Below are 16,028 nucleotides of genomic sequence, written 5' to 3' on the forward strand. Positions count from 1 at the left end.
AAAAAAAAAAAAAAAACAATGAAAATAGGCTATTCTCTAAGTCCTACGTCTTAGTTTTTTTTGAGAGTCTCACTATGTATCCTAGACTGGCCTCCAGCTTTCAATCCCCCGCTTCAGCTTCCCAAGTGTTAGGATTACAGCTGCATCCCACCATACCCCACTTTCCAAAAATACCAATTCTGTAAGGGGCTCTCTGCTTCTTCTGTACCTTATCTGGGGAACCAGTATCTGTCCCAGCCTCAGGAACATCCCCCTCAGCCGGGGTGGTGTCCCAAGGGCAAATAGGTCATTATTTCAGAAACTCAGACAACCAAAACTTACACAAGCAGGATTTCAATACACGTGCTGAGATGCTCCAGGGAGTAGCTCGAGACCCTCTGCAAGTCTCTGGTCCAGTAGGGAGAGAGCTGAAGGCAGATCCTGGAGGCCCCAACACAGGCTGCGGCGACCACAGAAGGCTGGAATTTGTAAAAGATATGATCTGAAAGAGAATTGCGGAGGGCGTGAGTACTGGAAAGCGTCTCCATGGCGTCTCCTGCTCCGTCTGTCCAACAGCAGACAAACCAGTCAAGGGCTTATGCAACGCTGGCATTTTACAAATGGGGTGAGAGGAGACCAGTGTTGGGTCTTCGGTCTGGGCATTCAGTCTGTGGTTTCTGGCATCAGCCTAGAGGGGCAATTCTTTAAAACAGTGTCTACAGCTCCCAGCGAGGTGCAGGTGTTTGCTGATGGGCTACGAACAGAACCACAAAGATCTTCATTCTCTTTCTTGGTTATTACAAATAGGCAGAGCCTGCCTAAAGGCTGTGTGCATAGCAATAATGTCTGGTCCTCAGCAGGCACTGAAAAGCGGATGAAAAACAAACAAATGGCTGTACGAGTTTGATACTCATAACTCTGTCTAGGCTTATGAAGTAACATTAACATTTAAATCACATTTGCTTATGTACTGCTTATGTACAGCTCCATCTTCCCACTGAGCAATCTCACAAGCACAAGAAAGTTTACATTCTATCAACACATCTGAAGTTCTGGTGAATGGATATAGTGGACATGTCTACACTTTTCACTGATATTTGGGGTCCAGTGCATCACTATCTGTTATCAATTGCTCATAACTTTCCAACACTACAAGTTTTGCCTTTGAAAGCATCAATCAATCGGTTAGAGTGGTATAATTGTGAGTAGGAGTCACTGAGTCAGACTTCCAACTTAAATGCCATCAGGGGACTCGAGGAAGTGATCTCACTTCTTGAGTATATATTGCCTCATACATAAAATGGGAATAAACGAAACTACTTTGAAAGGGGTTTCAAAGCAACTTGGCGGTGAAAGGGTTTATTTGACTTATATATCCTGTCCATTGAAGGAAGCCAAGACAGGAATTCAAACAAGGTAGGAATCTGGAGGCAGGAGACAGATGGAGAGGCCATGGAGACCTGCTGCTTGCTGGCTTGCTCCCCGTGGCATGCTCAGCCTGCTTTTTTATAGAGCCCATGACCAGGGGATTACAGGCGTGTGTGTTACCACGCTGGCTTTCTGTGTGGGTTCTTCACCTTGAATTTCAAACTCCCCATGCTTTCACAGCGAGCACATTACCAACTGAACTACCTTCCCAGCCCCCAAACAAGCCAACTTACTGCTAACACAGATGTGAACACTGTCACTCTCCCCACACCCTATTTAATCTGTGTGATAACAGCCCTTTGGGAATGAGCTACTTGTGAGTCAGTGTGATTTAAATCACCTGAAAGGTTCTAGATTCTCATAAGAAATGTCCCCGGTGAGTTGCTAGTGTCTAGGTACTAGTGGCTTTTGTGCAAGCTGCTATTTTGTTTGTGTTATTCTGGAACACTGGGGATGTCCTTTCATTTCTCTGCAAAGTGGGAGTGATATGTGTTAAGTCTGGAGCATAGCCCCAGCCCCTGGCATGCATCCCAGCCCCCCTGGCCTGGGAGTTGCTTTGGTCTGGACTCCAAATCCCAGCATGCCAGGTCCTGACCCTTCCCTGGGGGTAGGGTCGGGACCACTCCTACAGGGTATTTAAGTGGGCTCCCAGAGGAGAAATACATAGTTCCGGGTTTGCATGTGCTCCCCACTTTCCTGTCTCCCCGCCATGCGCTCGACCACCGGAGAGCACCGTATTTAATAAAACAATGGGCATTTTAATTTGGTTTGATTTGACCTAATTGGATTTCTTTGCGCTGGCGGAGCCTCCTGTCTTAGGATTTTTTTCCCCTAAAAATATGGGTGTGGGGGCTCTAGGCAGGAAAGAAGGTCCTCTCTGGATGACACCCCTCTTCAGCCATCTGATCCCAGCCCCTGTGTGCCTCCCTCACCCCACTGCTTCTGTGCCCTTACCTTGCAGCGTAACTTCCAGGAAGTAGTGGGCGTACTCCTTGAGGCACTCTTTGGTCTTTCGGAGGCAGGTGGTGGGCCAGGTGTGGCAGTGGTGGTCTTTCTGGCTGACCGAGGCCAAGAGGTAGTAGTCCAGAAAGTGGGCAGGCGTGGGCAGGCAGAGGTCCCAGCTGAAAGCCTCCAGGAGCAGAAGTTCCGTGGACAGCAGCTCTTTCTTGGTGAGGGAAAAGTTTTGGCTGCTCAGGATCCTCGTACTGTTTATCTGCTCCAATTTGGGCACGCGGTCTTCCCTGTCCTCAAACTTACCTGCGGGGAGGCAGAAGCGGAATTTACTAGAAGCTGAACCAGGGATGATAAATTCTCCCCTGTGGTATCTGGATGGAGTTAACAAGAGTGACAGAAAGCAGCAGGTAGGAGGGACTGCCCAGGAATAAAAGGACACCTTTGGACCACGAATCTCCACACCATCACTTCCTGCTAGGTGATGATGATGTCTCAATCTCTCTGTGGCCCCAACTACAAGGGGACCTGACGGTTTAGTATAGCTTTTGTTTGAGTCCGTGAGGAAATGCACACTAAAGCTCAGACAGGTGCCTAGAACACTGAAGGCACCGGAATGCGGTCCTGAGCAGCCTTTAGGTTCTAGGGGCGAGGTTTGTCTGTCTGGCCCTCATCAATTCAGGCAGAGCCGTAATGGCCTCAAGTCTGACCCCATCCTTCCAGGTGCAGAAGAGCCTGTCCACAGCTTTCCACTTCCTCAGTGGGCCTCATATTCTCGCCGGAGTAGTTTTAGTTTGGGATGTGTTGGACACTTGTTGCTTGGAAGGTGAGCTCAGAAAAGACCGGCAAATTGAGGGAGGAAAGAGGAAAAGGAAGAAAGCCCCAAAGGAATTCTTAGGAGGTGCTGCCGTGGACAGATGGAGCCTAACCATATACTAAGGGGTTCTGGGAAATGGTTAAAAATACAGGCTTTAAGGCCTTGGGTTATAACTCAATAGCCAGAAACAGGGGAGCTTCTCCTGCTCTGAGAGTCGACATCAGAAGCTACTGGGAGACATGATAGGCCCACTTTGTGAGACTCAGCTCTCCTTTCTGGGGATACCACTCCACATCTGGCAGTGAACCCCACCACTGGCAGTTCCTTGAAAGCACTATGTCTCCCGGTCTTGTCTGCACGGCACTGTAGCCTGGAATACCCATCTTTATTCCCTCTTCACTCGGCCAAGCTGGCTGTCTTTCACGCCCCTTCTGAGTTACTGCCTTGGGTAAGCCTTCCCCAACTGAGCCCCTTGGGAGTCAGCCTTGACCTGTCTGTCACCTGTGATCTCTGGATAGCCTCATAGCGCGCAGAACGGCTGCTGAGCAAAGGTATTGGGAAGGGCACAGATACCTTTGTGCACCTGCCCATGGCTGTGGTAATTGACTCTCTGATGCACTTAGTCACCAGCTTCTTCATCTCTCGGGAAAGGTAAGAAGTACCCACCCGAGGCTGCTCTGAGGAACACACCCATCCTAAATGCAAGGATGCCTCCGCTAAGTGAAATGAAACCCTGGGCAGGCCAGGAGCCAGCAACAGCCTTTCAAAGAGGGCGGGGAAGGGTGGATGTGCAGAGAGGGCAAGTGGATTACCACAGGGAGAAAACAGAGACCACTCTGGTCAAGTGCAATCTCTTCCCAGTGTGTGGCTGTAATGGTGCTGCCTGCAGAGTGTGCACCCCCACTGAGGCAGGTGAGCACAAAGGGAAACTGTCCAAGGGGAGGAGCTTCTTCTCTAGCTGCAACCTGGGCCCCCTGCTGTCTGCAGCCTCTTATCCAGGCCTTCCTCTTCAGCAGCAGGATGCAATCCCATGATCCTCCCCTGTGGAGTGCTCTTTAATGCTCCTGTGTCCTTCAAAGCTTAGTTGAAAGGCCCCGTTAACAGGAATCACCACCACCAGATTCTAAGACCTCCTGTAGGCCAACTAATGGTTGTTCTCTCTAGCCCCTGGAATCTAATGCTGTTTGTACTTTCTCGTGGGAGTTTAGCGTTCCTATGTTTTTCTCTAATGACCCTATGTTTATTTAACTTTTTCAGATTTTAAATTTCCTCTTAAACAATATTTTTATTAATCTTTTTATTTTTTTGTTTGTTTTGTAGGGTCTTATGTAGCTGTGGCTGGCCTCAAACTCACAGAGAACCACTTGCCCCTGCCTCCTCCTGAGTGCTGGGATTAAAGGCGTGTACAATCATATTTTGGTTTTTAGCAATTTTAATTGTGTATGTGTGTGTGTCTGTCTGTCTGTCTGTCTGTCTGTCTCTGTGAATATGAATGCAGGTGCTGTCAGGATCCAAAAGGTATCAGATCCCCTGGCGCTGCAGTTAAAGATGGTTGTGGGTTCTGGGAGCCAGTCTGCAAGAACAACACATGCTCTTAATCACTGAACCAGCCCCTAACCCCCTTTTAAGACAAGTCTATCCAGTAACTGTAAAAAGTGCATAAAGCAAGATCATATAGTTTAATAATCATTTAAAAGCAGCAACTCCCCCTGCCCCACCCTAAGTTGATGCTTTCCTGAACCTTATATAGAACTAAGCTAATCTTGGTCATGTAAACTAAACAGATATGATGCTCCCCTGGCCTCAGTTTGGTGCTAGCGACTGAGTTCTCGCCCTCCCATATAAAAGGGAAGTGCTCTACCACCAAGCAACACCCTCATCACCATGAGTTTGTTTTTTTTTTTAATTGGGGGTGGGGAGGACAGGCAGGGAGAAGCATAAAGTGGCAGGGTACCTAGCCCAGGCAGAACTGTACACTGAGGGTGGCCCCGAGACCCTGGAGCAGCATTACTGGTGGCCAGCCTTCTATCTGGAGGCGCCAGCTGATGTGTTCAATCAGATTAGTTTCCTCTGCCCCTCCCTGCTTTTCAAACCTTTCACAACCTTGCTACCAAACCTCAGAGGATTAACCCCCAAAGGAGGGGTCATGGCTTGCGGAGAAGGGAATCTCACTTCCCTGGCTCCCTCTACTCTCCAGACAAGCAGGGAAGGCCTCTTGGGGACCCTCCACACTGTGGGCTACAGCCAGGCAGGGTTGGGCCTGCATCCTCAATGAGTTTGCTCTGGTGCTAGCGGCAAGAAACCCTCCAGGCTGTTCTTTTGTTTATGATGAGGAACGAGAAAGATCCCGCAGAATGGAAAGTGCTTCTCTTGCGCCCAGGACACAGAAGGCACTGTGCCTCACTGTGCCGAGTCCTCAAAGGAACCCTAAGCATCCCCAGGGCTCAAAAAGACAAAAAGATGATGAGAGCTTTATCCCCAGAAGTAGCTGCAGAGTCCCTGCTTCTTTCTGTTGGCCACAATGACTTCATAGCACACACATTGTTTCCCAACACACACACACTTAGCAGTCAGGAATGGCTTTGGGTTTCCTAGCAGTGCTCGTGCCCAGCAGACATTTCTTCCCTTCCTCCCACAGTCGAAAGTGGTCCTTTGTCCCCAGTGCTGCCACCACCAAGCACGCTTCCTCCTCATGAGCAAAATGCACAGAAAGCAGTTGCCTATCCGTCTTGTCTTCAGCTGGTCCATACTTATTCCAGTTCTGTGTGTTGTGTATAAAATATGGGCTTTGCAGGTTACAGATGGGATATGCCACTACCCCCAGCACCCCAGCATCTCATCCTGAGGATATTTTTTCTACACACGGTCAAATATTAATAATAGGAATACACCATCACTAATGCAATAACTTATTTTTTGTTTTTATGACAGGGTCTCAATGTAGCCCAGAATAGTCTCAAATTCACCATGCCATGGAGATTGTCCCTGAACCCTAGTCCTCTTGCCTCTATCTCTCAAGTGCTGGGATTACAAGCCTACATGCAATAACATTCTAATTTTCCGTCCACATGTGATTTGCTCCAGGGGTTCTGAAAACACATTTACTCTCCCCCTTCGTTTTGGATCCCAGAGTCAAACTAGGCCCACACGAAGAGTCTAAAATCTTTCAGTCTTATTTCTTAGTGTTTGGAGAACGTGAGACCAGCTATGTTTTAAAATGTTCCCCATTCTTGATTGGCTGGATTGCTTCCTTGTGGACAGCCACATTTTGAATAGCGTGCAGCAAAGCAGAGAGGTGCCCAGTCCTTTTTGCTGAGTCATACTGGGATTTACAGCTATAGTCAATGTATCCCAGCAACAGAAAGGCCAGCTTGTATTGCTTGGCTAAGGTGGGGACATGGGTTCTCTCTGGTCTAAAGGATTCCCCCTTTCCCTGTGAGGTTCATAAGCAGCCTGTAAAACCAAGGTGATACCTCAAGACAAAATGTCCTGTTTCCCAACAACTCTGTCTCACTGGCTCAGCATCCATGGGTGAGGCTTTCCTATGGGTGATGATCTCCTATGGGTGATGCTTTCCTATGGGTTAGGCTTTCCTGGCTAAATGGTGACATTGGAGCTGAAATGGCTACTGTACAGATGTTGTCATTGCATACACAGTTTTTTCTTTTAAATTCTTTTCCTAGCCTTAATCTTAACAGTTAACCCATTTGCACACCTGGCTAACTGAGTGGCAACCCCAAGGCTGGTGTACAAAGAGCTAGGGTATTCATGGCAGGTACTGACCGGAAATCCAGCCCATTGGTCTAAACACCCACACTCCCAGAAAGCATTTACTTCTTCTAAGGTAGGGTCTCTTAAACTAGACTAGCCTGGAGCTCACTATGTAGCTCAGGCCTGGCAAGTCTCCTGCCTCAGTCTCCCAAGTGTTGGGATTACAAATGTGAACCGCTAGGCCTGGGTTGGCTTAAACTCATTTTAAAGACACTTTGAATGTTTTGTCTGCATGTATATATGTGCATCACATGCATGTCTGGTGCCCTTACAGGTCAGGAGAGAGCATTGCATCCTCTAGAACTAGAATTACAGATGATTGTGAGACACCATGTGGATGACGGGAACTAAACCCAGGTCCTCTGCGAGAGCTGTAGGGTAACAGACTCAACAGAGGCCACCCAGGCACCACGCAGGAACATACCATCCAAGGGAAAAGTACCTAAAGTTCCAAAGGAAATACCTAACATTCCAACCATTGCAGATAGGATCACCTCATGTCCCTTAGCCCAGCACATACCCATTCCGTTTTCACCAGGACACCCTAGATAAATGTCAGCCAATTATGGGTCCTGAGCCTTAGAAATCCCTCATTCCAACGTCTGCTATTATAAAAATCCCACCCCAACTGTGCTTTGGGCTCTCTGGTCATGCCAACGCCTTAGACTCTCCCTGTGAGTTCGAACTTGAAAAAAAGGGTTTTTGCTTTTACATATAGGACTCGGTCTCCTTGTTGGTTTTGGGGGGGACTCTGTGGGTCTGAGCATAACAGAGACACAAGTGCTCTTAAGTAAGCAGCTATCTTTCCAGCTCCATTGTCCTAGACTCTGAACATTCTAGGCCACAGTGGCTAGCTTGGCTTTCCTTCCATCCCCCCTCCCCTGGAGGGTGGGAGGCTGGTGAGACAGGATCTTACTACATAGCCTAAGTCTTGAGTTCTTGGCAGTTCTCAGGCATCAGCCGCCTGAATCCTGTGCTTATGGGGTGTGTGTGTGTGTGTGTGTGTGTGTGTGTGTGTGTGTGTGTGGAGAGAGAGAGAGAGAGAGGTCTCTTTCTCTCACACTCTTCCTTCTTTCCTGTGTGAGTGTGAGTGTGTGTTCAAATGTGTGCACACATGTTGTGGGATATTTGAACTCTGAGTAAAGGTAGATTGCTGTGACTGGTGTAATAAAAAGCTGAACAGCCAATAGTCAGGCAGGAGGTATAGGCAGGATTTCCTGGAAGAAGAGAAGAAGGAATCTAGGGGAGAGAGGGGGAGGGAAGAGAGGCAGAGTTGCCATGGAGACTCGATAGGAGTCATACACAGATCGGGTGATGTGAAAGCCACGTGGTAGAACATACATTAGTATAAATGGTGAATTTAAGTTATAAGAGCTAGTGGGATAAGCCTAAGCTAAGGCCAAGCGTTCATAATTAATAAGTCTCTGTGACATTATTTCAGAGGTGGCTGGCGGGACAGAAAAGACTGGTTACACACTCGGGTGGGTGTAGAGGCTCAGAGAGATACCAGGCATCTACTTCGAACCTGGAACTTGCTCATTAAGCCTGAGTGGCTGGCCAGCAGACTCTAAGGATCCTCTGGTCTCTGCCCCTCCATCCCCACAGCGCCGGGATCACAGCCATGTGCCACAGAACCTCGCTTTTACTCCACACAGTGTGGAAATCTGGAAGCACTGAGTCATCCCCCCAGCCCCAACCTTCCCTTTTAGAAGGGAAGAAAAAAAAAAAAGACTGTGGTTGCAAACTCAAAACCACATAGCAAGAAATTTACCACTTTAAAATGCGCAGTTCAGTGACATCACACACTTGACAACGGGGCCGTAGCCATCACCGCCCCACTTCTCTTGAACCCTGCACCTTGCAAACCTCTCTGCTCTGGAAAATTTATGATATAGGAACAAAAGTTAAAAAAAAAACAGAAAGAAGAAAACATGTTGTAACAACCCCTGCAAAGGCAGTACTCAGCTCTTTTAGTCAGGATATCTATCTACCTTGCCTCTAAAAGAAAACATTTCTAAGTTTTATTTTATTTTACACATAGGAATGCTTTGTTTGCAGGTATGTATGTATGTGCACCATATGTGTGCTGGTGTCCTCAGAGGTCAGAAGAGGGCACTGGACCCCTTGGATTAGGAGTTATGGGTGGTTATGAGTCACCATGTAGGTGCTGGGAAATGAAACCACGTCCTGTGCAAAAGGAGCCATCTCTCTAGCCCCCTAAAAAAAATTCCTAAACAAAAACACATAGAACGAGGTTCTAAGAAACTTCAGGTTCCATACAGTCTGTTCATATTCTCATTCGCCCCCCCCCCCCCAGTTTTTCAAGACAGGGCTTCTCTGTAAAACTGCCTTGGCTATCCTGGAACTCACTTTGTAGCTTGGACTGGCCTCAAACTCACAGAGATCCACTTGCCTCTGCCTCCCGAGTGCTGGGATTAAAGGTGTGGCACAGTCCCTTATTAACTGCTGAGGCTGCCCCTCGTTAGGTCCTAGCATTCTCCTGTGGTTGGCAGGATGCTGGACTCACTGCCCATCTGGTACCCATGCAGGATGCTGGACTCACTGCCCATCTGGTACCCATGCAGGATGCTGGACTCACTGCCCATCTGGTACCCATGCAGGATGCTGGTACCTGCTCCCCATCTCGGTTCTGAGCCTAGGCTCAGAGGAGGCCAAAGTTTCTTGGCTAAAAAGAACTGGGTTTCAAAACAGCAACAGCTGGCAGTGAAATCATCCTAACAATAGGCACCTTCCCGCTTCAACCCACTGTACAAGTGGTTCTGGGGGCAGAGTGTGGACACTATAACCCCAGCCTTCTTCCTCAGGTACGGCACCTTCCACTCAGCCCAGAGGGTAGAAGTGAAACAGAGGGCAGTGTTGGGTTTGATTCTTTCCCCAGATCCATGTCTCCTCAGGGATGGGATTTCCCAGCTGGTTAGAGCAAAAGACAGAGTCTGCCCACCAAGCTGGGAGCTTTGGGAGGTGGATACGTGGTTCTCAGCTGCACCCAGCACCACACCCGGCTTTCCTGTATCCATGCAGGATGAAGTCGGGCTGCTTGCTGCCAGGAGGCCAGGGAACACATCCTCCATGAAACACCAGAGCATAGCTTCTGGCCTAAGGACAATACTCAATAGATATCTTTGGTTCTCTTTCATAAATGGTTCCAATGTCTAGAATTGTCTATACCACAAGCATGGACCTCATCCTCATATACACGCTCCCTAAGCAACCCACAGTTTCCAAGGATAACCCTGTGGATGCAGGCTTCCCGTAGGCGTGAGCGTGAGGCCAGCTGCTGCCCCACAAATATTTTCACCTTTGATTTCCTGTATGCTAATGAGCAATTGAATTCTAGAGGCTTTCTAGTGAAGACTGTATGGTCAATAGGATTTAGCTTTTTTCCTGTGGACAACAGAATTTAAATCTGTGACTCATTACCAAGATACTTTCTGTAATGAATGAACCCTTTTGGCCCCACCTGGAAAACACACACAACCAACCCCAACCTTTTTGGCTTTTTGTAGTTAACCTAGGCAGTTTGCAGAGGAACTTCCTACTCTCCCCCAAGGGAGGCCCAGCTGGTGTCTTTCCAGGAACTAGGCCACAGATGGGGCAGTATGGCTGAAAAGCTGATCAGATGGTAGCCCAGAAACTGCCCGAGGACATCATCCTTGGGAGAGACCGTGTTAATAGCGCAGAGGTAAGAGGTCAGAGGCTCAGCCATGCCACTTACTGGCGTGTACTCTGGGCTGAGGATCAATCCCTCGGGGTTATGCTTTCTGTTTTGTGGCACGGGAATAACAGAATGAGTCAAGGTGGCACTCTGGGCTAGTGTCCTCAGAACAGTAACTTTCTAGATCCTATGGTAGCCAGAACTAGCCCCATCCTTCATACAGACACAATGGCAGTTAGGTTTCTGGAAGGACCTTGATAAAAAGGGACAGAGAAAGCCAGGGACAAGGGAAGAAAAGGCCCCCTTTACATCAGTGTTTGTTATTCTCTGGGAAAGAAAGGAAGCTGTAATAAGCACAGGGTTTGGGGACCAGGCAACACCCAACACTATGGTCCTGCTGCAGCTGGCTACATCTCTGATCTAAAGATGCTGAAGTTAGGGATTTCCTGGAGGAACAAACTTTTATTACCAGCTGTCCTTGGGGTTTGGAGCCTTGGGTATATCTGTCATAAAGATGGCCTTGGGACCCCTGTCTTTCTGGGCTGCTGCCTCCCTTAGGGAGAAAGAGAAAACTCCCTTCCTTTCCCCTCATCTCTCTTAAAAGCAAAGCCACTCTGTCAATGGCTGTCTCCAGTGTGTGTACACAGCAAGCTGGATAAATAACGCATGAATGGACCTACGGACGGATGGGTGGAGGAATGAGAACAAGCCCATTTCCGAAGGCCTGAATCCGTCCCTGAGTCCAGTTTGGGGAAGAGCCTACAGCGACGCTATGAGTGGCTTGTTTTCTTCAAGAGGAAATTGTGGAAATGCTTCTCAGGGTTTGTGGTGGCATCAAGCCAGCTGGGTCACACACAGGCTTCCCTTCTCCCTGCGGGGACGTAGCTACCTCAGGATGCAGACACAGGAACGATGACATCACAGGGTAGCCCCAGCCAATCCCTGGTTCCGTTGTGTCCCACTTTATAAGTGACCCAAATAATTCCACTGGCTGGAACCGAGGATTGTGGGGCAGGAGCCACTTGTCACGTGCACGGCTGGCACCGGGTGGGGTAAGTGCTTTGTGTGAAAGAACAGAGTCCCAGCATGAGTGATGCTGAGTAGTTACTGTCCATCCCCACTTGTGGGCTCTGCCTCTGGACTGGGTCTGAGGGGGCCTCTAATGGCAGACAGCAAGCCTTCCTAGATGTAGGGCCGAAGGTGCAGACACCAGAGGTCCTAGATCCTTTGTTCCCCCATCTGCTGGGAGCAGAAAGAAGGAAGAAGAGGGACAACCGTGGCCACTGATTGAGGTTATGAGGGGAGTCACTTCCTGACACAGGAGAGAGTCCTGAGTGCTGGGGCAACCCTCCAGTCAGTGTGGGTCTGTAGCTTAGAAAGCAGAGGATTTGGGAGCTTGCACAACCTGTCTGCTGATCTGGGTATTTTTGGTACTGCCAAGCACAGAGGTCATCAGGTTAAAGGCAAATGCTGCTGTTGTGAGACAAGACCCACCAAGCCATTCCAAGTCATTCACCCGGTCCCCCTTCCTACTAACCTGTCTTCCTAGGTGTGTCTTTTTTATACAAGTTATCTATTTCTTGAGCCTTGGTTTCCACCTCTGTTAGGTAGGGAAACACTCACCTCCTTAGGGTTTGTTTTGGGAATTAAATGAATAAAAGTGTATTTAAAAGAAGGAAAACTTTGCATAGCACATAAATCTCAATAAACACTAGCAATTTCATTTCTCATGGCAGATTTCCCCTCCGCCCCCACATTCTGATGATGGGGACAGCACAGTGGAGCTGTCAGACATTTCTATTTTATTTTCTTGTCTTCTAAATTTCCACAAGAGACAAAGTTCACTCTCCCGCAGAGGAAAAACATCTTTAACTCCTCGGAAGACAAGGCCCCGCTGAAGGGATGGCAGACTCCAGAAGTGGCAGAATAAAACTGCCGTGGAAGGATCCAGAACGTGAGACTGCTGAGACCAGGAATATTCTGGCACAAACCTGCTCTGACAAGTGCCCACAAGTCAGGAGACGTCAGATTTTCCTAGAAGAGTCCCAGAAACCCCACTATGCTGGTGACAAAGAGGAGACTTTTCCTGTCTAGACACCAAAAATGCTGGTAATTAAAATTAAGACGGGAAAGGGGAAAGGCAACGCATGCTTCCCCAAGTCAATCTTAAAACTCCATGCCGACAGAACAAACACAGCAGTGAGTTCTAATCTCACCACCAGGCCAGCACATTTCCCTTGAGTATGAAATGCTTTTTAACACTGACGAAAACAACCGACCACGTTAGCTAGGTGGTGATTGGTACTGGCGAAAGGGAAGCTGCTGTGGCCAAGGCTCACCCTTGAGCTAATGAAACCTGTACGCCACAAACCTGAGCGTCCCAGAAAGTTAAGTTAGGGCTCTGATCTAGAAAACTCTCCACATGGTTTTCCCTGGGGAGCACAGGTGTAACAGACAAGGCCTCCTGGGCCAGTCTTTCCGGTTATCAGCAGGAAATAGGAAAATGGGGTTCAGGGGAGGGAGTGGTTTAGTGATGGACATAAGGTCGTCTTGGCGTTAATAAGGGGCACAATGTGGTCAAGATGCCAATATTTGGTGCTAGAGAGATGCCTCAGCAGTTAAGAGTACTGGCTGCCCCTAGAGAACCTGGTTCAATTCTCAGCACCGACACGGTGGCTTTCTGTAACTCTAAGAGATCTGATGCCTTCTTTAAGACAATTTTTCAAAAGACTTTTTATTCATTCATTCATTCATTCATTCATTCATTTAACGGGTGTTTTGTCTGCATGTATATAGATGGCTGTGAGGCTCCATGTGGGTGCTGAGAGTCAAACTTGCATCCTCCACAAGAGCAAGTTCTTTTACTACTGAGCCATCTCTCTAGCCCCCTGATGCTGTTTTTTAACCTCCATGAGCACAGCAACACATGGCACAGAGATACACAAGTGGGCAAAAAAAAAAAACCCTCATACACATAAAATAATAATAATAATATTTTAGAAGATCAAATATTCACCACAGAGGGACTTTATAGCTGAACCTCCCTCCTACCAGTCCTCAGGTAGCACGGCACACAGAGGGGGTGCCTGACTCCAGCTTTCTGATACTCTTCCTGCTCATGATGCATGCTGCTTATTCCCTTTACGGCAAGGACACATTGTTCTCTTAGAAGGGCTCGCTCTTTGAGCACGTCCCAAGATCTGTTGGTAATGCAGGCCTAAGCCTGCATCTTGAGGAGCATTTTCCCAATGATGAGCAACTTGAAGATAGGGGCTCAGTGTACCTGCCAAGCAGGTACTCAGGTACAGGGTGAGCAGTCTTCATCCAGGGATGCTGTGAACATCACTTCTATTCCATATCACCTCTCTAGAGTCTACATCGTCCCTAATAGAACGGGGGGGGGGGAGTCTAACACCTGTGTGGGGTGAGAGCTACTCAACAACGAATATTCAATCAGTTGAAATCTAAAACCTCTGAGGGGAGCAGGGGAGGGGAGGCGCGCTACAGATTCTCAGAACCCCAGTTCTGGGACAAACAAGTCTGGGCTCTAACCTGCTAAGGCATTTTGTACAATTTTAAGAGCTTCTGGCCCAGTCATCTGTCTGACAAGCAGCTCTCAAATAAAATCCCTCCCTGGACACAGCTCCAAGCCTGCCAGGCGGCAGAGATGAGAATGGCAAATGGAAAAAGCACCATGCCCCCTGATAGCATGTTTGAGCCGGTGCTGCGATCCCCTCGGCACAGCTCTCAGCAGAGAGGCCACCTCTTCCAGGTTATCTGGCCACCACAAAATGCCACTGCTGAGAAGTGGAGCCCCCAATCCTGTAGCAGCTCTGGGTGGCCCTGGGGAAGGGAAAAATAGAAGACCCCCTGTAATCCAATCTCTAAAATGCTGAGCCTTCCGCAAATGACCCCCCACAACAAGACAAAGGAAATGGGGGTGTTCCTGCTCGCTTTTCCACGAGCTATGAGGAAATAGCAAATCATTCCCTGTATTTCTGGGGTCTGTTTTCCTTAAGGACTAGGGTTTGACTCTAGTAAGAACTCTCACACCTTGCCAGAACCCTTGAAAAAGATCACCTGGAAAAAAATCCCCCCTTTGCTTCTGATGCCTGCAATGACAGCCTCGGAGACGTCTCAAACATTCTCAGCTCCGGGGTGGGGGTGGGGAGAAGCTGTTGCGCTCAGCCTCCCTCGGCTTAGTTCTTCCCTGCTTACCACAAGGGCTTAAGACCACTTTCAAGTTTCTGAAATTTTCAGCAAGATCTCCGAAGGGTAGCCCCCTCCCATTCCGTTGCTGGAGCGGCAGTTCTGGCAGAGGTAACAGTTACTGACTGATCAAAGCAGGGGCGGGGTGCGCAGGTGGGAGGGACACCGGGTAGTGTGATGGTGATTTCCTGGGAGAAAGCCAGGCTTTCCCTATAATCTCCTGAGACCCTTGTGCAGGAGCCTGGCGGGCATCAGCCTTCACTGGCTTCTACCTGAAGAGACAGGACTATTGATTTTGGCTTTAAGGCGCATCCAAAGCAACCAGCACCCTTCTATTCCTTCTCTGAGCATCACAGACAGGACAAGGATCATGTGCAAAAAGGCTATGCTCTCTCCCACAGAGGGCCAGCCACCAGAGCACCGGTGAGAGCCGGGGACAGGCAGGCACACCAGTCAGTTTTGACAATTTATTGCTTAGGTGGAGACTTTTATGGATGGGAGTGGTACATGCTTACGACCCCAGCACTTGGGAGGAGGGAGCAGGGGGGGGAGAGTCTGAAGCCAGCCTGGGCTATATACCAAATTCTAAGGTAGTCTGTTCAACAGGGGGAAAAAATTCCTCAAAAGAACGAACAAGAAAAGATCTACCTTGTTCCCTGCCTCACTGCATACCTACCTTACACACACACACACACACACACACACACACACACACACACACACACACACACGGTTTTGGGAGAGTAGAGTTTTCCTGCGTAGCTTTGGATATCCTGGAACACTGTAGACCAGGCTGGCCTTGAACTCAGAGATCCACCTGCCTCGGCCCCCTGAGTGCCGGGACTAAAAGTGTGTACCACTGTGCAGCTGCCAATAGATTTTTAAAGGCTCTTTATTTTATGAATATGAGTGTTTGCCTCCATGCACGTAAGAATACGATGTATGTGCAGTGCCAGAATACGGCATCAGATCTCCTGGAACTAGAGTTATAGAAATTGTGACCTGCCATGTCAGTTCTAGGAGCCAAACCTAGGTCCTCTGCAAGAGCAGCAAGTGCTCTTAACAGCTGAGCCACCACTTTAGTACCCTCTGCCAAAGTTCTAAAAGTACATACGGCCGGGCGATGGTGGCGCACGCCTTTAATCCCAGCACTCGGGAGGCAGAGGCAGGCGGATCTCTGTGAGTTCGAGACCAGCC

The 16,028-nt window shown here is 48.7% G+C and overlaps 1 protein-coding gene across 1 annotated transcript in view; it reads right to left on the bottom strand.

The window, feature by feature from the left end:
- Ccnjl (cyclin J like) overlaps positions 1-16,028 on the bottom strand; it is a 58,908-nt gene that overhangs the window by 3,526 nt on the left and 39,354 nt on the right. Inside the window, exons 4-5 of the mRNA XM_005368180.3 lie at positions 2,362-2,664; positions 322-481 (exon numbers count right to left, since the gene is read on the bottom strand). Of these exons, the coding sequence (XP_005368237.1) occupies positions 322-481; positions 2,362-2,664 (463 nt within the window). The remainder of the gene's footprint in view (positions 1-321; positions 482-2,361; positions 2,665-16,028) is intronic.

This window comes from Microtus ochrogaster, unplaced genomic scaffold (genome assembly GCF_000317375.1).
Source record: "Microtus ochrogaster isolate Prairie Vole_2 unplaced genomic scaffold, MicOch1.0 UNK30, whole genome shotgun sequence".
NCBI lineage: Eukaryota > Metazoa > Chordata > Mammalia > Rodentia > Cricetidae > Microtus > Microtus ochrogaster.